Source organism: Aythya fuligula, chromosome 5 (assembly GCF_009819795.1).
Source record: "Aythya fuligula isolate bAytFul2 chromosome 5, bAytFul2.pri, whole genome shotgun sequence".
Lineage (NCBI taxonomy): Eukaryota > Metazoa > Chordata > Aves > Anseriformes > Anatidae > Aythya > Aythya fuligula.
In genome coordinates this window covers 33,577,160-33,605,112 of record NC_045563.1, presented here as the reverse complement: position 1 = coordinate 33,605,112, position 27,953 = coordinate 33,577,160, and the positions used below count along the sequence as shown (strand labels likewise).

Sequence of the window (27,953 nt, the reverse complement as noted above, 5' to 3'; positions counted from 1 at the left end):
GAGCCCTCGATACACTGCAATGCAAAGGAACCAAGCATCCGTCATCACGGGACTCTCTCGGTAAGTTCTTTCCATTGCAAACATGATGGGATAATCCTTTCTGTTCCAAAAAATAGCCCTACCCCCTCCTAAAATAAAGAGCCACAGAAAGATCTTGGTGAGGATATGTGTATATACACAAATATATAACCAGTATCCATATATATATATATATACACACACTATATAAATGTACATAGTATATATATGCACTATTTATATAGTGTATATATATAGTGCATAAATATACTATAACATATTTTTTATTAATTTTCCCATGAGATCTGTTCATCTTTAAAAATAAATATAAAAGATCTGCGTCACCTTTTCCCCAGTCCATCACGTACCCTTACTTGCTTGCTTCATTGTATTTTGTATTTTCTCAGGGCTCTAAGTCAAACTTGCTCATTTGTAGATGTTAAATATATATATATATTTATTTATTTAAAAAGCATGTATCAGCGTGTCATCTCCCATTTAACAGAATATGGAAGTTAAGCGATAGCAGCGATAGGTGCTGATTTGTAGCAGGCATTTCATCTATTTCTTCTAAAAGATCTCCTCTGACACTTCACTTGGGGACAGATCTTCGGGCTCGCTCCCATGAGGACAGCTGTGTTGTACAACATCTCTAAAGGAAACAGATAAAAAAGATTAATCTGTATTTGGGGTTAGGGAGGGAACATAGAGGGTGATTTTATGGAGACAATCTTTGAGATATTTTTCTTTTATGCCGTGACCATATGTTAACCCCATTGACTCCATAAGCAGGCTTCCTGCTTCCTGCTTTTCACCTGCATTTTGGTGAAAAGTCCCTTCGTTAACTTTCCTGCATTTCGTTAAGTCAAAATCCTTCTTTACAACCACCAGCATGTCCTGCGCACTGCTGAAGGCTGAATCAAAAGACTCATCTCTTCTGAGTTGATTACTTGAACCAAGAGAAACCAGTGCTTGTGTTACCAAAAATTCTGCCTCAGAGCGTACATTTGTCATGTGCTCAGGTACAGCGCTACATGCCACAAACAGCACCACCACAGAACTTCTCCTCCCTCTCCCTCCCTGTAAAAAACTTTCAAAGCCAGTTTCTAGTTCAGCTTGATTGGTTTATTTTAGTTTTACACTTTGTCCCTCACATACAGTTATTTAAGAGTCTTGTACTGTTAGATTTCTACAAAAATATCCATTTTTCAAAAGCAGAAAAGAGGGAAAGATATATTTTAATATATAAAAGGAAAAAAGCTAAATCTGACATTTCATTATATTCTTAAAAACATTCCAGTCTATTTACAGATGTGTAAAAAACCAAAGAAAATCTCCAGGTCTCTTGGTCTAGAGTGAGAATGTGCGCCTTGCAGGGGTTTCCTTCTCCTTATTCTCATATCTTTTCATTACATGTCACATTCTTGCATTATTGCCTCAAAGACAGCATACGTCATTGTTAAAAGGTTTATTTCAAACCAACAGGAACATGAGGGAAGAGTTAAAAAAAGAAAAAAGACGGGGAAGTCATCATTTAAATTCTTAGCAAAATATTAAGCTGCAGCCAAGAGATGGTGGAACAAGAAGCAGAAGCTGAGAGCATTTCGAACATGCTTTGTTGCCTGGTAGAAGCCACCATCTAACCTTCTGGGAACTGCACCAGGTGCACCTTTTGCAGCCAAATTTGGGGTCTTAATTCATTCAGTAATCACATTCAGGAACCAAAAACTTTTTACTGTCATCTTTTCACAATTCATTTTTATTGCAGTAAAAAGTCCTTACTCCCCCCTGCCAAGCAGTAAAAACATCCAAGCATTTTCTGTTACACTGATAATGGACAAAACATCCGCAATAGTAGAGCAGGTATCTTAGATAACATTTGAACAGCTTTCATGCTGCAGCTTTCTGTCTTACAGAAGTGTGCAAAGCACACGCCTTTTAAAAAGTATTCAGACACTGATTAGCACGATCCTGTAATTAAAATTAGCCACTTGGGACCATTAAAGGATGAGGTGCAGAAAGGGAAGTCAGTGATTAGGGATTTGAAAGGAATCACAGCACAATTTTAGTTGCTGTTTCACACACAAGGGGCATAAAAACTCTTGGCAAAGCAAACTGCCATAGGTAAATTAAAAAAAAGCAACTGCAGCCTATTAGAAATGCTCAGAACCCAATTCCCAGGCAAATAAATTTAAGTCTAATATAGTGCTACTGAACTAATATAGTTACTCCAGACTTCCACTGATTTAAAATGAGTTAAAATCCTTTAATGATAAGCAAAATATGCATACATACATCTTCACATGCTAATTCCCTTTTCTAAGGCATTCAGTGACAATGGTAAGACCCTGCACGACTCTCAGGCTGACCTATATTCTCTCTTCCAAAGAATGAATATAGGGCTTGTATCAAATATTTAAATAACAAATATGCAAACGGCAGTAAGTTATACGTAACTGCTTTAAAACACACCAGTTAGAGTGGCAAGGTGAAGACACCTTTTACACGTAGACTCTGGAGTAACTTCCTGCATACTTAACTATAGGGGCTTCTCTCCTCTGCAGCATAATTAAAAAAAAAAAATCGTTAAAAAGACAAGGCAACACCCACAGAATACATATCCCTGGTGGACCTAACCTCAACACGGCTCCAGAAGTTGCAGCTCACTGAATAGGGCATATGGTTGCACGGCGTGTACAGCAAACACTGCTACCTAACTGTGGAAGAACATCACTCAGCACCTGCACAACCTCAGTGCTGGACAGATGAAATTCCTGCATTAGTGCAGCACCAAAGATCGGGAACCCCAGCTGCAGCTGCTGGGACAGTAAGACAGGATTACATTCCTAAACATAAAGCAAAACGCACCGTCTACCTCCCGCTTTCTGTATCTGTTTCATGGCCATGGTTTTTACCCTTTAGGAGCAGTGTAGAAGCCCCTCAAGCGCACCGTAATTCCTATTTACAAACTCGATAGGAAAAGATTGTGTATACACTCATTAACAAATCATCTCTCTTAGGCTGAAAATTTCATTTGTCAAGAAAACTATGAAAACAAAAATTGTGTACAAAAATATAAATATCTTTACAGTCTGCAGGCACTTCACATCCAACAGCTGAACAGTGAAGAGCACCTACAGGTTATTGAGTAAGCAGTGGCAGAGAAGAATAAAAAATACATCTTGTGATTCAATACTGCCCTATTTCCCTGGTAATGAGCATTTTTGTTGACTTTTTTTTTTTTTTTTTTTTGCTATACACATCTTGTGCAAACGCAGTGAGAAACCTCTGAGTACCTTTCCTGAATTTATAAAGAAATGGAAGGTTTGGAAAGATATACACATATTTTCATATATACATTCACATATACACCTTGCTCATTTATTTTAGGCTACAACAGTCTGAAAGTGTTCTGTATTTTTATGAAACAACACTTTCTATTAACATCCTATCCACCAAATACATCTTGAGAAACAACAGGAGGAATGAGGAAGAGAACTGGGAAAACGCTCAAGCTACTTCAGCAGTGTATTTAAAGGTGTAGCAAAGGGGGTGCCCACATTTTTTTCTACTGAGATTCTCCCTTACAGATGCCCTAACCATCAAAGGAGGGGTTACTTGTATAGGGCCATGAGGTGAACGTGGTGGGGGGCTTTTCTGTGTATTTTTTTTGTTTGTTTTCTGTTTACTTGTTTTGAAGTTCACATGCTATCCTAATTGCACTGGGAAATATCATCTCCCCCATGCAGTGAGACTTCTAGATGTTTATGACAATATTCTGTGCATAAGCTCCTAAAAGGAGTCTCTGCCAGAGAACTATCTAGCACCAAAGAACAGAAGCTTTTCACTTCAGCCCTCTGCACAGTCTCCAGTTTCCCTTCTGCTGCTCTAGGTAACAAATTTGAGAGTAACTGCAATCTCGTTTCTGCACATTCATCATATTCTGCAAAACTTTAGAAACAGCACATGTGAAACAATCCCATTTCTGCATAGATAGTTTGCCCGGTACAAAACCAAATGAACCTTATTTTTTTCCCTCAACAACAGACAGGTGCCTCTCTACTGGGAAAAAATAAATATCTGTCAATAAGCCTAGGTTTCTCAGTCCTTTTACAAACTATTTCCACAAAGGACCCAATTTTGGAAGGATACCATGTGCCCAGCAATGGTTATAGATAGATCATCTTCCACGCTTTGTGAAGGAGAAGGAGAATACCCAGAATACAACAGTGAGGTAAAAATATGTCAACATGCGGAAAGTTTCATAGCACTTATTTCTCAATTTGGGGCCTGCCCTCGGATGAACAGAGTGCTGATGCCATACAGAAAACAAAGCGCTGCAGACAAGGGAGGTTGCCAGACTCAGACACTGGTTCAAACCAGCTCCAGATCTCCATTCCAGTCTGATAGAACACACACACATTTATTTGCCTGCTGAGTTTGAAGGTAAGGTCCCAGTATTACTCAGCTTTGTGCCCACGGGTGCTAACGCGGGCATTACTTTGCTATCCTGTCCTTCTTGAACAGTTACTGAAGAAGTTTTTACCCCAGTGGGTGCCAGTTTTGCAACTATAGGCGCCAATAAGGGCATCACTTTAGTACTCTGCCCTTCTGAGTCCACTGGCAGACTCGCCACTTTTAAACCAAGTGGTGCCAGCTTGGGCATGGGCCTCCACAAAGTGTCAGCGTTGCTAGCTTCTGGATTTGTTTTCATTTGCAAAACCGGAGGAGTCACACTGGTGGTCTCTGCAGTTTTGCTGTTCCCACTGCTGGCTATGGACAGATTGGGAAGCTGATCCTTCATTTCAGCACCTATCACTATCTTTAGAACATCTGCTTCGGATGAAGGCTCCCCAGAGTTCTTGTCTCCATCGGCAATATCATCATCTTCCAGGTGCAGCAGGAGAGGACTTAAAGAGCCACCACCCTCTGGAACTTCGGAAAGGTCCTTAAAAGTGCCTCCCAAATGGCTGAACTGGAAGGAAGAACCATCTGCAGCGGAGAGATCACTGGCTGTTCCCCGGCGAGCTTCTGCATCTCCATGGGAGAAATCTGAGTTTAGAGTGCTGGGCAGCTCCGACATACCTGAAGCATCATCATTCAATTGCTGATTGAGGAAAGCGATCTCATTGAGCAGAGAAGTGAGGGTCTCATCAGTGTCATCACTCTCCTCAATGCTGCTCAGTAACTCACCTGTATCCAGTTCTGCCTCCTCCATTGCAGAAGCTACCTTCCTCAGTTCCATTTCTATCCTCGAATCTTTGAGCTGCAGCTTGCGGAATGGCAATTCTTTCATTTTTAATCTCTCTCCTCCAGGATCGCTGTCTTTCTTCCTGGCTTGGCTTCCTACAAACTCTCCAATGCAGAGCTTTTTGCCAAAGGACTCTGGGCGTTCCTTCGTACAGGACACGTTCCGGATCTGTGGAAAACCATCTTTATTTTCAAAGAAACCTTTGGCGGTACCTGTGGTACTTCTTCCATCTCCTCCACTGTCTCCAGGACACTGTTTGGCCTTTTCTTCCGAAAGGATGCTGTCACTCTTCCTACTTTCAAGAGGTGCTACTACCAAGGATTTCTCAGAAGCCTGAGTAGCTGCAGCTGTCATTGCATTAGAATTTTTGTTTCTGTTTGGGTTCAGATTCATACTTCCTTCAGCTGCCAGTGATGTTACATTAACAATCTTTGGCATCATGAATGAATCTTCACTTTCTGAAAAAACGAACAAAGCACAATCCATCAGAATCCATGCCAACTACAAGATAATTTCTAATTATATTTAACTTACTCACTTTTTACATCTTCCTCAAATAAGCCACTATTCACAATTTAAACCACTTGCACAGTTTTGGTCAAGTGAAGCCTTGAAACAATAACAGCTTAATTTTCAACTTCAAACAAACAAACAGACAAAAAAACAACTCAGCCACCACCACACTTGACCAGTCCCTTTCTTCAGCAGGCTGGCACAAATGAAAGCAACTGCAGTGCCTACAACTCTTACAGTGATTCACAAAGGAAAACAATGGTAATTTTCTCCCTCACCGTTTTCTCAGTTTACTTCTACACTTCTATTTTGAAATAGTGTTTTTGTGCACAATACCACAGTGGCATTTCATGGCCTACCACATGATTTACTTTTGCCTCACAGCAGTTTCTCATTTTTAACACTCAGATTTTTCCCTAGCCCCACATCTGAAGTTAACTCACATTTTTTTGACAATTCATTATGCTGAAATTACTACAATAAAGCAGAACATGAACAGCTTTGTTCTAACACAGGGGATGACGAGCAGCAAGAGCAACACTGGCAGGAACCACTCCACACCTAGACCCAACATACAGTACTTGGTCTTGAAAAACATTTTTGATCTCAGAGGCCACCTCCAACTGGCAGCAGGGGCAGCATGGTATGGGAAGAGACTGCGCCAGAGAAAGAGCCTGGATGTAACAGGCAAACATTTTTAACAGCCCCTCTACTATTCTTTTACTGCAGCTTCCCCAGCGGGATGCATTAGACCATGCACACATTGCAGGCTACGCTTCCTCTTACTTAGTTGAGGGCGGGGAGGATTGGTTTTATATTCAGTCCCTTAAAGCCCCTCTGATCTGTTCAAAACATTGAATAGCGATTTTCTTTGAAAACCCAGACAGTGACACCTATCATTACTTCCTAATGAAAAAACAGTTTAGCCTCATTTTTGCAAGGGCAACCTTCCCTACGTGAAAGCAAAAAGATCCACAAAAAAAAAAACAAAACAAAACACAAAGAGCCTACCTGAATGGGGCTCTGTAGCTGACACTACTGTTGAGGGCACTGGGTTTCCAGCAACAGCTGACAGTGTAATAGGAATGGTAGAGTTGGTAAGGATTCCCTTTACTTGGACAGGAACTGTTGATCCTGGCAGCTGAATCATCACAGAAGCAATACCTTATCCAAAAAAAGGGGGAGAGGGGTGGGGTGGAAACAAGATCCTTTCAGACACTCAGTCAAGCTTGGAAATAAAAGCCTTACAATTCTATGCAAGACTTGACACTGTAATACCACCTGAAAGTGGTAAAAAATAGAAATACAAAGTGGTTAGATAATTAAGAGATCTTCCCTATGTTCTTCCTCTTGCCTCGACTTTCTTCAGAGTTCTCACCTCCTTCAGTAAAAACTGAACAGATTGTACTTACCTGTTGATAAACTGGCCATTTGACTTAATCGTTTCAAGTTTCTTTTATCAATGAGGTTCTACCTCACTAGGTTTCAAAGAATGAAAAATTAAAAGAAAAACTAAAGAACAAGTTACTTTGTAAACTGTAAACATTAGTGAATAGCCCGGTATTTTCATTAGCATGTTCTCAATGATCATACCTGGCTGTGCTGTCACGGTGGTGTTGGCAGCTCGAGGCTTTAGCTCAGCCTGCAAGAGTGTGGAAGGAACAGCTGCTACCTGCCCTGGTACCAGAGGGCTCTTCAGCGTAAGCACCTGCCCCTGTGGAGTCATCACTAGGCTTGCAGCAGTCAGTGTGAGCGAGGAGGAGGTGTCCTCTGTAAAAAAAAAACATGTAAATCAGCAATTTATTTTGGCATAGCACCCTTGATGGCAAACAACATCCCGCAATCCAGCATCAAGCACAGGTGTGCAAGATGCTCCGACTAGAAGGTTTGTGAGCCCGAGATAAGAAAGCTGCTACAGAAGCTACACAGGCTTCAGGAACCTGATCTACGCAGCTAGAACCAGTCTGTACTGCCTTTTCATGCACTATAATATAATCTTAACCTTTCAGAGTGACATCCTGATCAAATATCACAGCAGTCTTGGTGAAATTACAAGGGGACTTTGTTCAAAGAATGGAAAGAAATTCTCACACCACATCCAAATTCTGATGCCAAACTTCCCCTGGACTGGACAAAAACAAGGCTTGGGAAACCAAAACAATCAGTTGTTTATGAGAGCTGAAGACCACTTCAAGATCTATGATTACCAAAACAAATAAACATCACCAGATTGCTACAGAGTCTTACAGTGGTAATAATATGAAAGGTTGGATTTCTGCAATTCTTTTGTGCCTTCCTAGGCAAGAAAGTCTCTGTAAACATCAATTACTTCTCTGCAAATTCCCAGCACCAAAAATTTCTCAAGTGTCTGACAATTCTATCCTTTAATTTAAAAGCAAATCTTCTTCCACCTCTATAACTAGCTAAATCTATTCCAGCAGCTGCAGTATTCTCAGGGTTGAGCTTCCGTCTTTGAGTCAGCAGTAAAGAACCACCAATTCCTACAGGATTGCAGTGAAACTCCATGAGGTTGAAGAACAACTAAACAGCAACGCATTTTTCATCATTCTGAAAGTCGTGTTCATCTGAAGACCTCAGCGGTACTAGCCTCCTATATACTGAAAGCAAATGTTTTCCATACCTCTTGGATAGACACTTTCTGGTCCTTTACTTAATTCTGCTTCAAGAAGTAAGCTGCCTGCAGAAGCAGTCTAACTGTTTTGCCCTCCCATGGGATGCTCCTGCAATGTCTGCTTTCCCTTTATATGAAAGGTACATCATTTTTAGCCCACCTGTGGCATGGCTTCCTTTTCTGGCAAGTATCAATGGCTTGCCTCTTCTATTTGTCATAGCCACTTTGCCCAGGTCTCTGGATGGAAGAGAAGATGCTTCTTGCTGTGTGGTAGCAGTTGAGGTTACAACAGATTCTGCTGGCTGAACTTGTTTCTTCTTTTTTTGTGCTTCTATGGCTTTTTGTTTGGCGTACATATATTCTAGCTTCTTTAGGACAACCTCTTCTGTCTTCCCTACATAAAAATTATCATAGAATCATAGAATATCCCAAGTTGGAAGAGACCCACAAGGATCATCACATCAGTATTAATCTATCTTCAAAGCTAAAGAGCTGAAAATCTCACATTGACACCATCCAACTACTTTACAGTAGAAAGCCCCCTCCTGTAAATAGCACACTTAAAAAAAAAAAAAAGTATTTATTCCAAGACATTTTTTTCCCTTTAGAAGCATCCATGCATTGAATAACTTAAACACAACTTTGATAAGCAAAAATCAGCTTAGAAGAGCACTTGTTCTTATTGAAAATACCCACAGCTGTGGAGAAAAATCTCACATCTTCCCTAATGCTAAGTGTTACTAACAGGCAAAACGTTACTTTCACGTTGTATGAAATTTCTTGGACTGATGAGCCCTGTTACTCCAATTACTTTAAAAGAAAACTTGCCTACAGTTTACCACTATTTAATGTCACCATTTTTGTATCAAAACAAGATTTTAGAAATTGTACGTTTCCTGTAGATGCTCACAATTTGTTATGACTGAAGTTGAAACAGCTGCACTGACTTGTTTCCAACTTAGAGTTCAGACTCTAAGATGACGGCCTATCTTTAACTAAGTTTACCTTTACCTAACCTCCCAGAAAGACAAAATAAATGTCACATGGGTCTTCAAATCCCCCCATGAGCAGAAGCTCAGAATTTATCACAATTCTGTTTTGTGGACAGAGCTGCCTCCTACATCTGGACACTACTGGCCCTATTTTTCAGAAAAACACCACACACAGTTATTTGCAACGTTCATCAAAGAGTCAGAGGTTTTGAACCTGAAGCATAAGAACATAACTGTACATACTTCTGAAGCACTGAGCAGAAAAGCTGTTTAAGGAAGTGACCAATGATGTAATGAAGTTTTTTTCCTCACTAAAACGTACCCTACACACAGGAACCCAAGCCTGTGGTTTGCAGCACCGAGATCATTCTACGCTTCCTTTAGGCATACAGGAAAATAAAAGCATTTCTTATCAGCATGAGTGTATCGCTGAGTCAGAGCCTGGCAGGTCTTCATCTGGCGTCAAGAGTCTAAATTTTAAGTGAGCATTAATGACTCACCCAGACCCACAGAAAATTACTCTCTCTCACCCTTCAAAGCCTTTTTATTTCATTATTCTAGCTAGTTTGTACCCAAAAAACAGTCTCACCTGAAAGCGTGGATACTTTCCGAATCAAAGTATCCTGTTTACGTGCCAGTAAATTCTTCTGTCCAGTAAGTTTATCTGCCTGATCGGTCAACCCCTGAATTTCATCAAATGCCTAAAAAAATGTCAGGGAAATAATTTATAAACCAACAAAATAATAAAATATTTTTCCTTCCAAGAAACCTTTATGAAATTTATTTTCGTTATCATGAGAAAGTAAGACTTCGAGAAAGGATGTGAAAAGCAGACCATGTAAATACAGCTTTCCCTAAACACAGGCTGAAAAGTGATAAACATCTTGGTCATCCTTCCTCCAAAGTTCTGCTGTTTTAAAGAAAAAAAGAACTTTTATGCCACAATTTTAAGGTACAGCTGATAAGCATAATTATACATCTACAACTGATGTTTTATTTCCTGTCATTTGCATCTCTACAATTAAGTATTTTATGCATGTCAGTATAATACTTAATTAAATGTTATCTTCTCCTGCATTAACAAAGATGTCTTCTGCATATTTCAAAACTACCTGGATTTACGCAGTAAACCACTGGGGAATTAAGATGTAAACTTCCATGGATAAATTCACAAAGGATACAAGGAGAGGGCTAATCTGAACACATGCATCTGTGACACCAAGATTAAGCTTTTGAGAATACAAGTTGTTTCAGGTGTTGTTTTATTCTACAGTCCTGTAAAGGTGCCTGAAGTTCTCTGCTGAATATCACAGACTCACTCGAAGACTTCAGACCAGCTTTGACTACTGCAGGCTGCACAGCATCACAGAAGGTGAAAGGGAGATGAGAGGCTCTTCCCTGTGACAGTGACTTGAAGAGCTGAAGGGGAGAAGCTGGCAGTGTCCACCCCCAGTGTTGAGGTAATTGCTGGAGAGAGGGCAGGATGGAAGCTGGTGACTTCTGACCAGGGGGCACGAATCCAGGATACTGTGGAGCAACTGCTGAAGCTGGTCCAGCCCTCTGACTAATAGCCCCTGCTCCTAACTCCATGTGGATACACACAATGCTGCTAGGAAAAACCTGGACAGTACCAGAAGTGACCACAGAGCTCTGGGGGCAGCAGGCAAGGGTATGGGAACCCAGGTGGAGTTCTCTTCAATCCTGCCAGTAAGCAGAAAGGCTGTGAGGAGGAGAGCACTGATGGTACAAATCAGTAACTGCCTTCAGAACCGGTGCTAGCAAAAGGGTTTTGGCATCTGTGACTATGGAACCCAGCTGCTTGGCATAGACAGGATCTGCCTCACTAAGGGGCACAAATACATTTTTGCCAGCAGAATGGCTGAGCTAATAAGGAGGGTTTTAATCTGAAAACGAAGGGGTAAACAGCAAGTAACTAGCAGCCCTGTGCATCATGGACAGGGCTGCTGAACAAAGGACACAGGGGGATGTGATGGGAAGGAATCACAAAATGGGGTTTAAATGGTGTCTGCACCTCCAGCATTTGCATGTAGGTAAGGATGTTCCTACAAAGGCACCATTATGGAGAAATTCCCCAACCCCCTTTCTAGGAACTCAACATGCAGCAATGCCTCTCTTAAAGGTCTGTACACTACGGGGTAACTTCCTTCTCCAAGTGACAGAAGAGCCAACAAAGGGAGGTGCTGTGCTGGACCTCATACTCCCCAACAAGGAGCTTGTTGGGAATGTGAAGGTCAAATCAGCCTTGGCTGCCATGACCATGAGATGGTGGTGTTCAGGATCCCGATCACAGGAGGAGTATGAAAAGCAAGTTCACAACCCTGGACTTTAGGAGAGCAGACTATGACCTCTTTAAAGATCTGCTTGAAAGAGTCCCATAGGATAAGGCCCAGGAGGGTAGAGGAGCTCAGGAAAGCTGGTTAATATTCAAGGATCACCTCCTCCAAGCTCAAGAGCAGTCTAATAAAGAGGTAGTTGGGCAAAAAAGCCAGGATGCCTGCATGGATGAACTAGGAGCTCCTAGGCAAACTCAGAATACTTACTTGCTTGAGAATGTAGCATTTGGAGACCTTGGGAAGATTGTGCAACCCCAGAGCTCTCTTCAACTTGTCAAAGAGATCTCTCATTTCATTACGTCGCCGGCGTTCATTTGCTGTGTGTGTCTGGCGGTAATGAGCAAAGGCTTCTTCCTCTGTCTTCTGCTTTCTGCTCCAGATTTGAGGATTCTGCTGGAGAAGCAACCATATTAACCAGTTTAAAGAACAAAGGTAATCTAACAGCACACAATATTCAAACACATGCTTGATTTGCAATGTTTCAACAGACACCTGAAGATTTCATGTTGTGCTATTCAGCTATGGTCTTCATGAAAGCTTGGTGTCAGAAGCACAAGCAAGAAGCATGAAATGCTGACCCACAAGAAATGACCAACATAATCACATCAACCTTAAAAGAAAAGATCATGAGCAGCCCTTTCTATTCATGAGCTTTCAGGTTTTGCAATGCAAAGCTACTTAGTTAAGCCACAGTATTACAGCAAAATCACACATTTGAGCCCAATGTTTTTGTTTTGTAAAAAAAGTCTACTAATAAGTGAAATGATTTCATCAAATACAGGACACATATTTTTTTCCCTGGAGTTAAACTGTTTTCATTTCTATTTTGTTTCATGGGTACATATAAATAGAGGCCAACAGACATTGCAGATACAAAAGACGCCATGGATATTGATCACTACAGACATCTACCAAGAAACAGAAGTGTTGACAGACTCTGATGTCAAGTTTCTTTGTTTAAATGTCCACAAAGGTTGACAGGCAATAATTACTAATTTCTACAGGTTAGAAGATTTGTTATTTCATAATTATTCTTACAGGTTTTGTATTATTATGGTATTTATTTCATGACAAAGTATTACTTAAAAAGTCTTAATGTGTTTTTGACATCATTCACAGGTCCAGTGATAACACTTCTGAGCCTGCTGGACTCAGGAGGGATCTCAAGGCTGACTCCTGAAGCCTGGCTCTTGACACCTACTTTGTCCTCACAGGCAGAATGAGCTCATTATGGCTCTAAGTGCATCAGCTCTTCTGTTGGGTGTCAGATTCCTTTTAAGGAAGGGTCTCATACCATAATCTCAAGAGGAGAGTACAAGGAGAAAGCAAGGCAGGCAGAGCATCCTGTAACCCATCTTTATCTCAGCCAAAAACATACGTACCGGCCCGCTCCAATGTACAAGGTGTACAACAGGCTCACACCCCACCCTCCCAGCAGGTAGCTCTGTACCTGATTTCAACTACATCACTGTTAGTTACCACGGACAGTTAGTGAAACAGGCTTCAAAGCAACCCGAAAATACAGCACAAGCCTCAGAAGGACTGCAAGGAGTTTGAGTTTGAAAGGCTTCTGCATTGTCTTTAACTTGCCTGAGAGCACATCATTTAAACTACTGTTTTCAGAAATCCTTTGCCCAGCACTGCAGTCTACATAAGCCTACATACTGGCTTCTTAGGCACATAAAAGCATTTCTCACTTGTTTATTACTTCATGTGTGCTGTAGAAGTTATTTATACCAAGAACACAACACTTAAGAAAACGTAGTAGTAAGTAAGAGGTAGATGTTCCTCCTGGACATAGAGTTGAATGCAAAACCCACTGATGCCAGTGGCAGTCGTTTGTTTTGTTTTTTTTTTGTTTTTTTTTTTTTTTTTAAAAAAGAGATTTGGACTGAGCCCCTTCCCCCATCTATACATACTCGTTTCTTGCATTTAATAATAAATACACAGAAGATAAATAAATTGCATTAGAGTCGCACTTGAGATGAAAGTTTATCTTTAAAATGGAGATGTGATACCAAAAGGAAAGAGGAGAGCATATACCTTCATAGGACTTTCTGATAATTTTTCATCCGAAGAATTAGGAGCATGGTATCTGGAAGAAAGGTAAAAAGTTTTTCCCAACACTACTCATCTCATGCACTCTATCCTCATTAAGTATATTCCAGCCTAGTATTGCTCATTTTTATCCCTTGAAATTAACTTTTCCTTGCAACTACATGAAAGCAGGATACTGTTGAGCTTTCTCAAGGAAGCGAACTCTAGCTTCAATGCCATCATCCTGGAAAAAAAAAATCAGCTGTTCTGAAAGCTATAAAATTATCCCACAGCGCAAGCAACAAACTATTTCACTATGTGTCAAACAGTAAATTCTGCCTCTGACTGTTAATTGTAGAATGCATCTCTCTTTGATTTTGGATAGTGTTCTAGCTTTTTATCATTTTAGCACGTTTAGCTAATTAAAAAAAAGACAACAAAACAAACCAACATAGATTCAGTACAGATGACAGAGCAATCCCTCCCCCACCAAAAACAACCTACCAAAATCCTCACATTTATTACTATCCTAAAACATAAAAACAGCTTCCTTGCATTATTTCTCAGCAGCTTGAAGAAAACAAAGAACAATACACATTTGAAAGAATTATTTTCACAAAACATCTAATTTTCTCTTCTCACGGAAGGATCTTGACAACTTACAAAGAACAGCAAAGTAGCTCTCTAAGATAAAAGCTGAGCTGTACCTTTGGAGAAAAAAATTGAAACATCTGGGTGGGAGGTATATATTAGCACCAACCAGATTATTATTATTTTTTTTTAAAGTTTCTACCAAAAAAAGCTCTTCAAACATCAGTAACTAAGGACACAATGATCCCAATTTTTTTTAATAGAATAGAGAAAGAGCTATGACCAACTTTACATACGTTAAGTAAACGATGCTTTTACTTTTCATTCTCTCATTATAAATGCAAGTGCAGCAGCAGCAACAACAACAACAAAAAAACAGAACCATAAAGAGCCAAGCTATCCAACCGTGGCAGACTGTATACAAATAAGAAAAGGCTTTCTTTGCTGCGGCAGTGGTCCCAAAGTCAAAGCTTTCATTTTACAGGATCAGGGATTAAGCCAATGACCACTCCTGCCTAGAAATAACAAAACTACCAGCCAGAATAAACAAAACAGAAGCTTGCAAAAATCACATTTAAGACCAATGTGACCCTGCTCGCATTCAGTTTGCGGGAAGGGAGGCAATTCACTCCAATATTTTACATTACAAGACACATATCCTTATGAACAAATTAATTAAAGGGAAAAAAAAAAAAGGCTAAAACCTCAAATCTATTCTTAGTTCTGACAGCCCCATCCTCACAGACACTGGAAAGCACCAGTGCTCAGGAAGACCTGACGCAATCCGTGCTTTATCTTACCATTACATTAAACCTGTTGTTAACGGGTTCATTCAGTGTCAGGTCATCAATAAAATACAGAACTGTAGTGCTCTCCAGGGATGCTTACTTCTCTTTGGAAGGTCGGATATTAGCAGCTGTGGCCTTCAGACGGGCAATGTTAATCTTCTCTGAAAGCTCCTCCACGGTCTCAATGTCCACCTGCTCGTCATCCTCACTGTATTCACACGCATCCTGGAACAGTTTTTGTTTTGTTTTTTAAAATGAGTATCTGCTTAGCAATAGAGCTCAGGCCAAAACAGTTTCACTTCAGTCTCAAAAGAGATTACATTATAACATTAAGAACCATTACAGAAACAACCTCTCCAGCTATACTGGCCAATAAACAGTGCTAAAGCAGGTGGTTATTTTAACTGTCACCTCTAGGAATTCCTCCCACTAGTAACTGTGCAAAGCGAATTTCAGTAAGGGCAAAATCTGCCATTGACGCTTTTACTACTGGTCTGATGAGAAGCTTTCACAGGGCAGAGCTTTCCTGCCTATGTTTTCAAACAAGATTTAACTCCCTTTACAATATCCTACTGTACACTGGCTAACTAACATTATCTCGTCATGAGTTGAAGTAGTTACCACCTTGGCAATGGTCTCTCACACCTAAGACAGCACCAGACAGGACATCACAGAACCAGGCTTTTTTGGGTCAGACAGAAAACTGCTTACATGATAAAGACTGCAATTTCAGTTCTTTCCAAAAAGCTGACCTGTAATTATTTCAAATATTTAAGACATTTTGGAAAGTATTTTTTCTCTATGCTCTCCTGACACAGAAAACTTGCTAATCATCTGTGGAGACAGAGAACCACTGCAGTGGTATGAGTTAAATATCAGCCTTGTGGCCATGTGCAGTACCAGGTTATCCTCCCCCCACACAAATCAAGCCTTACCCAAGCAATTTTTAATAGTTTTTTATTAAAGTTTTTTAATATTATAATGTCTACACTGCTTCACTGATTACAAAATGCAGAACTCCTTCTCCTTCCGAAGTAAGAAAATGTAATTATACCTCCATTCTGTACTCCATTTCACCCAGTTCCCTCAACTACCCCATCTTGTCCTCCTCCTATTCTTCTCTTCTGTCTTTCCTTCCTTCTCTTTGTCTTTTCTTTCTTTCTTTTGGGGAGCTGCAATCTTCTTCTCTGAACTGAATACTTACCTGAAATTGATGCAAACAGTTAATTAAAAAAAAAAAAAAAAAAAAAAACAACACTAGAGTGCAGAACATGAAAAAAGGCAATATGCAATATTGTACCAGCAGAAGGCCTTTAGTAAATGCTTTTTGTGGTACTGATCATTATCTGCAACTCATTAGTGATACTGCACAGTAACACTGCTGTTCTAAGAAGCTCTTATTAGAAAGGAAAAAGCGTTGCACTTACTCAGCTGGTCACAGATAAGGCTAGATACAGCACTGTAACAAAAACAGTAAAAGACAAGAACAACCTAAATTATCACACAAGCATAACTAACTTGGTATTCATGATGCATCCTTCCAATTATCAGTCATGAAATTATGCCTGTGAAATCTGCAGCTATGTTAACTGAAAGGGACTCAATCTATCACCAGAAGCAACTCTTTGCTGGTCATTTCCTCTTTGACAGAGGAACAGGATGCCTAATATCCCAGTGTGTGATATAGCAAAGAACTACAAGAAAACTGCCTCCTTAGTTATTGACAACACATTAGAGTGACCACTACTGTCAATTAATGCTGCCAGAGAAAATTATCTTTTTTCCCTTTTTTTTTTTTTTTTTTTTTTTTTTTTTTAAGAATCCAAGCTTGAATAACACATCATCTGCCATGGCTGTGTAATAGAGGCCATAGAAAACAGCATCAGTTTGAAAAATTAAGTTTGCCCTCCTTTACCAAAGGCTATGCTGGGGATGTAGCCTTTAGTAAAATATATATAATGTGTGTATATATAAAGAGTACAAATATAATGGTGTCGACAGATATGCACACATTACTGCCTGACTGCCTGTAGAATCTTCTAGTCTTTTAAACTGAATGAAGTTGCATAACATCCCTTGCCATGAAATCACTCTCAAATATTCCCAAATCTTCCATCACCTTCTACTGATGATGTCATTAGGAGTTGTACAAAGTGTTGGTAGTATAAAGCCTATGTAGAAGGAGTTATAAACTTCTAAACTACTCACTTCTGGAGAAGCTGACACCTCCTCCTGTACTGAAGAAGTATCAAGATATTACTGCTGAAAGAAAGAAAGGTGATGCTCAGTTTAGCAGCTATAGCTGTTCCAGATCCGAACAGAAAAGCATTGTTGCTTTTACATGTTGCTGTGCACACTCCCCAGTCATCAATCTCTATGCTTGCAAAATACCTTACCTTTGAACCAGAGAAGCGCAAGGAGAGTGAAGGTGGGTGAGAAATGACTAGTCTTAGAGACCAATCTCACACATTCTTTCAAAAATCTCTTTTCCAAAGCACTGCCTGAATTTAAAGACACCATTTGTCCCTGCCTATGAAAGCATCTTTGGTACCTGGTGGGTTCAGTACTTGGAAAGAAGTTATTTTATTATTACTACTGGGTTTCTTGTAACCTTTTTCACAGAGCAGCTACACATCTGTACAATGCTGTGACAGTTCCTGTTATAAAGGGAGCAGCATGGAGGTAAACCAAATTCTGATCTGAATTTGGAAGCATGGTACTGGCATTGGCAGAAGCTTAAGGAATTACTGTTTCTCTCTATGCATAAAAGCCCATAAAACCCTTACTTGTTCCAGGTTTTAGGTATCCACCCACAAAACAAGACTTGTTAGTACCGGGACGAAGCAGAGCACAGAGAAAAAGAACCGTCTTTACCAAGGAAGCAGTACACCACTTTGAACTTGAGAGGCCAGTCAGGAGCTGCACGTTACCACCGCTGCCTTGAGACACTGCATGCCTGGGACCTAGGGAGGCCCCACCAGACACTGCTTGTCTATATCCACTTGCAGTCTGGATCCAGAACTCATCCGTGGAAATTGTAACCAAGGTTAAAAGTCCATTGCATTTCAGCATAGGTATTTCAGCAACTTACAGACATTGGCAGTGAACAAGACACAGCTTAGTTTCATGTCTGTTGAGTGGGTCTATGCGCTTCCAGAAACTAACTTCTTCTATACAAAAATCTCACTAGGAGACTATCATTTATCCAAGCAGCCAGTAATTTTTCAGTAACTCCTCACACTTCAATATCCAGTTTCAGTGAACAAGAACCACCATTTTAAATTTTTTTTCTTCAAAACAAGTCATTTCGTTCTTAAGGCAGACGCATCCCATTTGCCTTTAAGTCATTTCTGCAGCAAGCCAGAACTACATAGCCAGCTTCCCCACTGAAGAGCCAAGTGACTCACTTGTACAAGGTCACAGAACAGAAGGACACGAACTTGAAACTGAATATAAGGTCTATTAACTGGGAATAGGGGAGGGAAGGGCAAGCAAAGAAAAAAACACACACAAAAAAAACAATTAACACGTTGGAAGATACTGAAATTACACTGTCTCCTCAGAAGTAGAGTTTCTGTGGAGCTCCAACAGGAGATGTGAACAGGCAGCATAGCTGCTTCCACAGCTTTTATTTTTATCCTCCCCAGGGCCTGATGAGAGAAGGAAAAGCTCACCATCATAAAGCCAGAGGAAAGAACTGGCTGGACAAAAATTACACAAACAAAAATGCTATTTAAATTACAGAACTACTGAACTCAGTGACATTATGTTGAAAACATTAGAAGTGTAAGAGGTTTAACTTCATTTTAACAGGCCACATTTTAAAACAACACAGTTTTATCTCATGATACATAGAGCACTTATTCTTTCTTGCTCCTTGGTCATGCAGAAAGCTTCCCCTGTTGCTGGAAGCCTCCTGGTATCCTCTCTAGCTTTCCCATTTTATAGAGCATCACTCCTGTGATTCGACAGGCAAGAGATACAAACAGTTTCACTTAACAGGGAAGAACTCCTCTGGCTAATGTATACCTAGGCATCATTTCACTGCAGGAAGGGCATATCACAGGGTACTTCTGAAGATAGAAGAAACAGGAAATTAACTTCTGCTAGAAACACCATCCTGGTCAAGCTTTTGAGCACTGACAGGTTACACTGGGCTACCCATTATTACCCAGCTAGAGCTGTTCTCATGGTAGAACTCTCTACATGTTACCATACTAAAAAAAATGGTACCCAAAGCCTGAGGCACGGTATATTTTTTCGTAGAAGACAGGTGAAAAGACTGAGGTAAAAAGTTGAGGCAAAAAGTCACTGCCCACCCAAGAACTTCACATCTTGAAGTTTACAAATCCTGCATGTGGACAGATGTAAACCAAGAAACACTTAATTTCCCTTCTGACTTCTAACAACAAAGGGAAAATTCTTCAAGATGGCCAATCTTTCCCCTTCACCTTTTTCTGACTTCCTGATAACACAAAAACTATCACAACTGCGTAGAACCTCTGAAGTCCATTTCTTAAGATAGGCACTGAGACCTGCTATACCTACACAAATCCTACCAACCCTTCATAGGCCACTCCCCGCCCATAGCATGACTTCTTGTCACGTTTCAACTTCTGAAGTGCTTGTGGAAGCCCCACCTTTCTGATGCCGGTCCTTCCGCAGTCCTGCCGTTCGCAGACTCACGGAATGGGTTGGGTTGGAAGGGACCATGAAGACGACCCATTTCCAGCCCCCCTGCCATGGGCAGGGACACTGGTTGCTCAAAGGCCCATCCAACCTGGCCTTGAATGCTTCCAGGGATGGGGCAACTACAACCTCTCTGTTCCTGTGCCTCACCATTCTTGTAAGTAAGGAATTTCTTTCTAATACCTGCTTTAAATCCACCCTAAGTTTAAAACTCCAATCTTGACCCCTCTTTTAAGTTCTTCTGCTTGGGTGAGCAACAAGCCCAGCAACGCATCTCTTCTAGTTGGGCTTTCTATCACCTGTACTAGGAAGCTATCCTCAACACACTCCAGTAATTACAAGACTTCTAAATGCCTTTGAGCTTACAAAATACCCTAAGGAATGAGGACACAAAAGGAACAATCCTGCACTAAAATGAAAATCCAAAGTTGCTACAGAAATGTCAGCATTTTTCCCCTCTCTGCACTTCAGTGCCTGTTTCTAAGCACTCTTCTTCATCTGTTTGTTCCTGGCAGTCTACATCCCTACTCCTGGTTCCTGAAGAGCAAACTGCCTGATGGCAGAGGGTCTTCAGTGACAGAGATGAGAAAGAAGGAGGGCAGATAACAACAGATTACCCTGGGAGATGCCTCGTTTCTGGATCAGCCCTGCCCTCTGCAGTGTCTGCAGATCTCACATGTGGTCTGTATCAAAAGCTCAGAACACGTTAGAGGTTGTTAAAACTTACATCACCCACAAATACGTCACTTGAACCTTATTAAACTTACAGTGTTATAAACATTCATAATGGTTCGTCATAATTTTAACTTTCAGCTCCGAAAAAGAAGGATTGAAAACCACAGAGTTTCAACAACACTGAAAGCAAGAAACTTGCCAGACACAGCAGCTATGTTTAGACTAGCAAATTAAAGAAGGCTATAGGACTCTATTATCTGTAGCATTAAACTACAAAAACAACCCCTGACGTGGTTTTGGCTCATGCCACCAAGTACTCATGTGAACTATTCAGTTTGTGACAGCCCAGGCCAAGCAGCCATTCCCAACAGGCCCTTTGTGTGCAATTCTTATGCCTCGAAGAACAAGAGTTTAACATCACGTCCCAACCATCCACTTGAACTTGTTCTGACATCGATTAGTTTACTTACACAGATATACTAAAAAGATTTTATTCAAACCAAACCCCAGAGGATCTAGGCTTTTCTTGATGCAGTCTAAGGGAGGAAGTGCAAAAGAGCAAAGATACCATTTTAAGGACCTCTTTTTGATGAATGGAGGAGGAGTGTGCAGGAGTCTCTTAAGTACATCAAGTTAGCACCAAGTAAGAAGTTGATGCAAAGAGCATCACGTGCAATACAAGGAAGTCACCACTGCAGTGAACACCACATGGAGTAAGGTATTTAAAATAAAATAAAACAAAACAACAACAACAAAAAAGCCAAAACCACAGTAATAACTACCATACAGATCAGTAGCAATTATCCTGACTCACTGGAGATTTTTTTGGCTGGTTGGTTGGTTTTTTCAATGGCTATTTCCTGAGCAACTGAGACCAGTCCAGACCCCAAACTAGTGAAAGAGCTGTCACCAGTATTTCTGCCAAATAAGAGTGTTAGTGGCCATGCATTCACACTTCGCTTCTGTGTTGGTACCAGCCTAATGTAACAGAAAAACTTTGCTAATAATCTGTTCGTATGGACTGACTTCACCCAGTCTGACAGACAATACCAGTGCTGCCTGCCTTGTAAGCACTATGCTGATAGAAGAGTGCAAATGGTCTACAAGCAAAGCACACTCTTACCGTTGCTTCAGGCACTACCTGAAGCTCTGTGATAACCTGAGGGTTCTCTCCTATTCAAAAGGCCTGGTAAACAACCTGCTTCTCTTGGGAGTTTCTAGGAAATTCCCTAAGCTTTTTCTCCCTTTCCAGCAGTGCCTCCCCAGTAAGCCTTTTTATGCAAAACAAGCTGGTATTTAATACAACTTGGAAAGAGGGGATAAGAAGCCTGAGCCAAAGAACAAGCACCTGCTACCCAACTACCCAGAGCTTCCCAACAAGCATGGGTAAACATCAGGAGGTTCGCTGCAACGATGAGAATGCTCTTGGATACCTCACCTCTTGTCAGAGGAGCACTTCAACCATTTATTTCTGAATGGCCTGAAGGTCTCCAGTTGAAGATCCTCAAGTTGATCTCCACTTTGGATAATAGTATTCTAGTGTACTTCTCCCTTGAAAGAGAAAGACCCTGGCACCTCTCTCCCAAAGGAACACTGAAGTAGTTTGAAAAGCCATCTTCTCATTAACAAGGGCTGCACTTAGGCATCTGTAGTCCTTTGTAGCGGACTGCTCCTCTGAATACAATACGGGGTCCTTGCAACCATTAGAATCAGGGTAAATGCTGCCTAACAATTGTTAGCAATTCATTGTCATGGGACTGCCTCCTCTAATTACTGTAATTTTTTGTTGAGGGAGATGTTTGCTCAGATCTGTAAAGTGCTCCTTAGAAATCTTCTCTACGCTTGCCAATCATCGAGTCATATTAATCACAAAGCTTGAGAATAACTCGTAGCGCTGAACAGCTCCAACTCTTCTGATGTCCTTCAGCCAGAGTGATCTTAGAAGCAGTGCCACAGACACAAATGAAAAAGGCTCAAAAATAATCCTCTCTCATAGTCTGTTCCTACTTTAGTTAAGTGTTTTCATACCACTAATAACAACTGCCAGGCTGTACACGCTAACAGTCTGCATCCTGATCCTATTCATATTCCACACAAACTTCTACTTCTCCATGATCATATACATTTAGTATGCTAATTCCTCCATTAATTTTGACCAGAAAAGCTCATTACTCCTTGGCTCCAACCATAATTCCCTAATTGTAAGGGCTACCATTACTTAAGGAAGGGAGTAAAAGGAAGCAGTAAGGATCACCTCAAGGTTCCAAGGGGAAAAAAACAGAGAACTTGCTTCGCTCCCCAGCTGACTCACCAGACAAACCTCTCAACCAAAAAATTAGAGAGCCGCTCACTAGCGATGTGCCTGCACCCCAACTATTCCAAGCAAGCAAACCATTGGGTGGTGAACTTCAGTGCTCTGCTAGTCACAGCACACGGGAGCGTTTCAGGCAGTTGGTATCTCAAGGACATAACATGAAGAGAGCAAAGATAGATACTAACACACCCACTGTTTCTTCCTCTTACATGCAATGGATCATAATAGCAATGGGCCACCCTCCTCATGAAATAACAACCAGCAGACCTTAGGAGCACAGGAAGGAGAGCAGTCAAGCAAGAAGTACTTTCCTCATTCTGTTAATCTACTGAAGAGATCTTCGTACGGAAGATCTTCAGTAAAGAACTGCTTACCTAAAATCCTCTCAAACTGAGCGCTTCCCGACTGCTTCAAGCCTTTTTGAGAAAAACATTATCTTACTAATAAGCTCCTTATTTTCAAGTCATCTCCCAGTGAAAAAGACTAGAGACTTACATACTTAGACTGACGACTGAATTCTCTATTAGACATTTGACATGCTAACCCAACCTACAGGCAGCATACACGAACAAACCTAGAATTCACCCAAATTCCAGATGGGTTTTAAAGTCCTCTTCAAGATCTCGTTCCTCTGCTTTGCCACTCCAGAAACAAAGGTAGCTTAGTCAAGTTTCTCTGAGCTTATAGTGAAGACATAGCCTTTACCAAACTGCATTAATCATTTCTAAAACCTACAAAGCAAATTACTTGCAAAACAAGAGCTTCTGAGAAGCTCTGATAATTAATCATCCGTTTGCAGGATAGAAGAAAAGTCTTTAAAACATCAACCCTGATAACAGGCTATTCTGTGACCAAGACCTATTATTATCTTCTGCTGGTAAACCCACAGATTCTTAAGACTACCCTGTCTGAAAAGTTTATCAGGCATCTGGTGCATACTAACTGTGGATCTCTAACCAAGACAGCAACAGCTCAGCTTTGTAATTTGCAAGAGCTTCCACAAATCACAGCTGCTTTAATTTTCCTCACCGTCATGCAGCTGCAATGTTATCATCTTGCCTGAAATTAATGAGCTGGAATATCAACTCCTTAGGTCAATTTTTCTAAAAGTTAAATACAATGTATTCTCTAAAAGCCATGGGTGCTGTCTTAACTGAGTTAATCTGGACATGGTTAGAAGAGGAAGAAGGCAAATTGGGTTTCCAACCAGGAGAGAGGAATTAATAGAAAAGGACTAAAGGAATTCGCTATTTTCAAAATTCTGATGACACTAACATAATTTCTCCTATTTCAATTCATTTGCTCTTCGTCTCCAGTTTTACCCTTCTCTTTCCACTTTTATCCCAAGAAAATATTTATTATGTCCATTTGCATCACTTAGAAAATCACACCTTCACACTGTTTTAGTAACAATGCACTGTTTCTTAAGCCACATACCAATATATCAGAAAAGTAGTCACATGCAGGATTGTTTTCTTTTAACTTCTGGGTGAAATTTGATGGAAATTCTACAAGCATTAAAGTCTAAAGACATCTTACCTATATTACCCTTTATTTTGTGACTTCTACAGCCTTTTTTTTTTACTGAAGATGGAACAACAGCTTTCAACACTACCTAAATGTATTGCTAAACTTCAAGAGGAGTTTAAGGAGCAATTCAAACATTCCTTCCAAAAGCAAACACTAACTATTAAGGGCTAAAAAAATTAGATAGAAGGAAACAGCTCAAAATAGCAGAACTACTAGACTAGCAACTACATTATAGAATCTTATGTCATATTAGGAGGAACCAAGTTGCTTGAGTCAATACAATAGGAAGACAATATGAACAGTTCTTTAACAGCTTTTTCAATGTAACTCATGTCATCTGAGAAACAGTTTCTGAAAGGCCACTAAAATGCTACCTATATAAATATGCAAGTAAGAAGAAGAAACATTTTTGCTTGGAACCCATCTCAAGATTATTTTTTTTAAAGAAACCAAAGCCCAGAACACATCACATTGCCTCTTTGAAATCCATGAATTTAGACATGTTAGATGGACAATTAAAAAAAATTATCCCTTCATGAATAGTTAAATACTTACCACTTTTTCAACATCTATTTCCTCTTCACTTGGGAAATCAGAAGCCCCATCCAGAATCTCATCAGCAGAATCATCAGTTTTTTCATCCTCCTCATCATCTTCGTATTCTTCCTCTTCCATATAATCAGCAGGTGTATCAATAGGGGGCATTCCACCCTTTTTGTGACGCTTGGGTTCCTGTGCCCTCTGTTCTGGTGTCAGGAAGTCACCTTTATCTGATCTGTCTGCTTTGTTGTCTGCCTCACTTTTGTTTTCTAAAGCAGGTGCAATGCTGGATATTTTGCTCCAAGAACTGTTGGCATGTATTACAATGTCTTTAACCATTTTCATTTCTTCCTGAGAATCAACAGCACCTCGTTCTTCGTTGTTGCTATTTTCCTGCGTGGCTGTGTTTGTTTTGCCTTCCTCAGTATTTAGTGCCTTTATTTCTCCCTGCTCTTTTGCAGAACTCGTTTCAGACTTGCTTCCTTTTTTCGCTCCTAAGCTTTCTGCTTCTGTAGAGCCCTTGTGCTGCTTTCTTTCCATTTCTGGCTGTACAGCATCACGCTGGCATTCTTTTTTACTGTGAGGCAGTTCAGTCCCTCTCTGTTCCTTCTTGTTCTCCAGCTGTGTATCTTGCTCTTGTTGACTCCGCGACTGCCCAGAACTTGACTTGTTGCTCTCCTTCATCTGTGCATCACCTTCCTGCTCTTTAACTGGTTTCTCTTCCTGTTCAGCAGGCATTTGTGCCTTACCATGGTTCTTCAGCTGCGCAGTCTCCTGGTTACTGAGACCCTGTGGATGTGCACTATCCAGAGGACCAACTACAGACCGCTCTGATGATCCACAGATGGTTTCAGAGTTAGTTGAAGTAGTCTCCACTACAGTTTCAGAATGGACAGAACTATCTTTCTCATCAGTGACTACTTCATTTTCCTCGTCGTTTGGCTTTTCACTGATGTACGAATGGTCAGATGATATGACATCTGTGGAAACATCATGCTGAAGAGAAGATTCATCACAAGAGCTCTCAAGAGCCGTTGCATCCTTTTCCACTGTCTCTAACACGGTGGAATTTTTACCAGGTGTGACTGTGCCAGACACTGGCTCTTCAACATTATTTGGCTGGCTTACTGGCACCTCATTTTCTTCTTGTTTGCTATCTGACACTGTGACCTCAGACTCTGTAACTTCAACTTCCTCTGAGCGCAAAGGCTTCCCCGTCTCCTTCTGCTGAGCAGCACCTGAGTCATCTTTCTGGCTTATTTTCTTGGAATCCTTCTTCATCTGAAGAGATGCAAAATGGTGAAGAATGGAGTTTGGCACAGTCTTCTGTCCTGGGAGCTGAAGTAAAGCAAAGCTACCGGATTGTAAAGGGATGAGATTAGCAGTTGAAGCTGGCAGAACACCTGAGCTGCACGTTATTTTTGACTCCGAGGCTGTTTGATTTGTCACGTTGCTGGCAGCAGGAGGAGAGATCCTCAGAGTCAGAGTGCCTGCTTGTGACACAAAACTTGTTACTGAAGGAAGAACAGAGGATGCTTGAGTGACTAGATTAGACGTAGGGGATAACTTGGGTCCTGCAGTTTGTGAAGCTGGATTTGTGGCAGGAGAAGTGGAAGACACAGAGGAAGGAGATAGAGGTGACTCGGGCAGCTTAGCAGGTGCAGGCAACCGAATTCCTACAACAGATCCTGTGAAGAAAAGAAAAGAAAGTATCAACATATACTTCCCCACATCATTTTTTTCTTTCAGTTTTAGCATTTGATGCTGTACCAGAAGTAGCCAGCCTTCTCAAGGATGACAATGTAATGAGGTGTTTTAACATTTTCTCAGTACTGAATAAAAAAATATAAACTGTTGAATTTTTATGCAGAACACCCCAATAAAATACATGAGGTGGCTACTTTAGAATTAACAGACTTACTATTAAGTTTTTGCTTTTTTTTTTTTTTTTTTTTAATGAAAAAAGCACTGCATTTAGTTGAGGCTCCGTTCATTTCATTCTTTCCCATTTACTGGAAAAAAGGGAAACCATGGATTTTTCTTAAATAAGCACAGAGAATACTGCTTAATTATGTTTTTCGCTCCTAGAAAGAGACTTCTACAGAGGAAAAACTATGACAAATTATGTGATTATACCCCTACATTTTTTCACCTTAATGAACTCCTTGGTGCATTTTATTAGATTCCCAACTGGGAATTCCATTTAAAACACAGCGGAAAAATATGACCACTGGCAGCTAGCCTCTGGTAACACCAAAAACCCCAGATCAGAAAGGATCTTCAATGCACTTTTTGGCTGGTTCGTCTTCACAACTCATGCTCAGACCTCAGCTAAGGCACAGGATTATCTTCACTCTTCCCTCCAGTTTTGCCATCTACTGCTCTTGCTCTCACATCTCTATTTCCCACACTATTTTGCCTCCTTCTCCCCCATATGCTTCTTCATAAAGGAGAACAGAGAAAGAAATCTACTATGAAGTGTATACAAAGAATCCCGTATTTATAAATGTTTTATTTGCAAAATGTATGTACAACAGTACCCTCAACAAACATCCTACCTGTTCTCTGCTGGACACCTGCAATTTCTAACTCTCCCAACCCTGCCTTCAACCATGCCCTGAGAAAAATTTGAAAATCAGTTTCCTCTCGCACTCTAGAGAGGAAAAAGGCCAGTGATTTTATACTGTTACTGTAACACTTGATCTGGGTATTTATTGTGAACGCGCTAAAAAATGCAAAACCAAACAAAAAAAGGCAGCACATCTAAAAAGACATTAAATAACACCTTGTTCTCTTTAAAAGCATCTCCAGCAAGTGTGATTTTTGAATTATCGCATCCACAGAATTTCCTTTAAGTGATGACAGCTACTGTGTGTGCACCTCCTTTGCCACATGTGGAACTTGCTCCCACACAACTCCCAAATGCTGGCAACTTAGCTGTGAAGCGTGCTTTCTGCGTCTTAGACACACGGTATTTTTGTTGCATTACATCTGAATAATTACACTTAATGTTTTTACTCACACAGAAC

General features: G+C 40.6%; 1 protein-coding gene across 7 annotated transcripts in view; it reads right to left on the bottom strand.

Moving 5' to 3' along the window:
• Positions 1–449: 449 nt before the first annotated feature.
• The window catches only part of MGA (MAX dimerization protein MGA), a 64,377-nt gene continuing 36,873 nt past the window's right edge, over positions 450–27,953 (bottom strand). For 3 of the 7 annotated variants that reach the window (XM_032189067.1, XM_032189073.1, XM_032189068.1), the window contains 9 exons: positions 24,940–26,612; positions 15,277–15,401; positions 13,804–13,855; positions 11,968–12,153; positions 9,996–10,107; positions 8,575–8,808; positions 7,376–7,552; positions 6,794–6,946; positions 1,122–5,727 (listed from right to left, as the gene is read on the bottom strand). In XM_032189067.1, the coding sequence (XP_032044958.1) occupies positions 4,442–5,727; positions 6,794–6,946; positions 7,376–7,552; positions 8,575–8,808; positions 9,996–10,107; positions 11,968–12,153; positions 13,804–13,855; positions 15,277–15,401; positions 24,940–26,612 (3,998 nt within the window). In that variant the 3' untranslated portion in view covers positions 1,122–4,441. Of the gene's footprint in view, positions 671–1,121; positions 5,728–6,793; positions 6,947–7,375; positions 7,553–8,574; positions 8,809–9,995; positions 10,108–11,967; positions 12,154–13,803; positions 13,856–15,276; positions 15,402–24,939; positions 26,613–27,953 lie in introns of those variants that run through there. The other 4 variants (XM_032189072.1, XM_032189070.1, XM_032189069.1 and 1 more) reach the window with 4 other exon arrangements.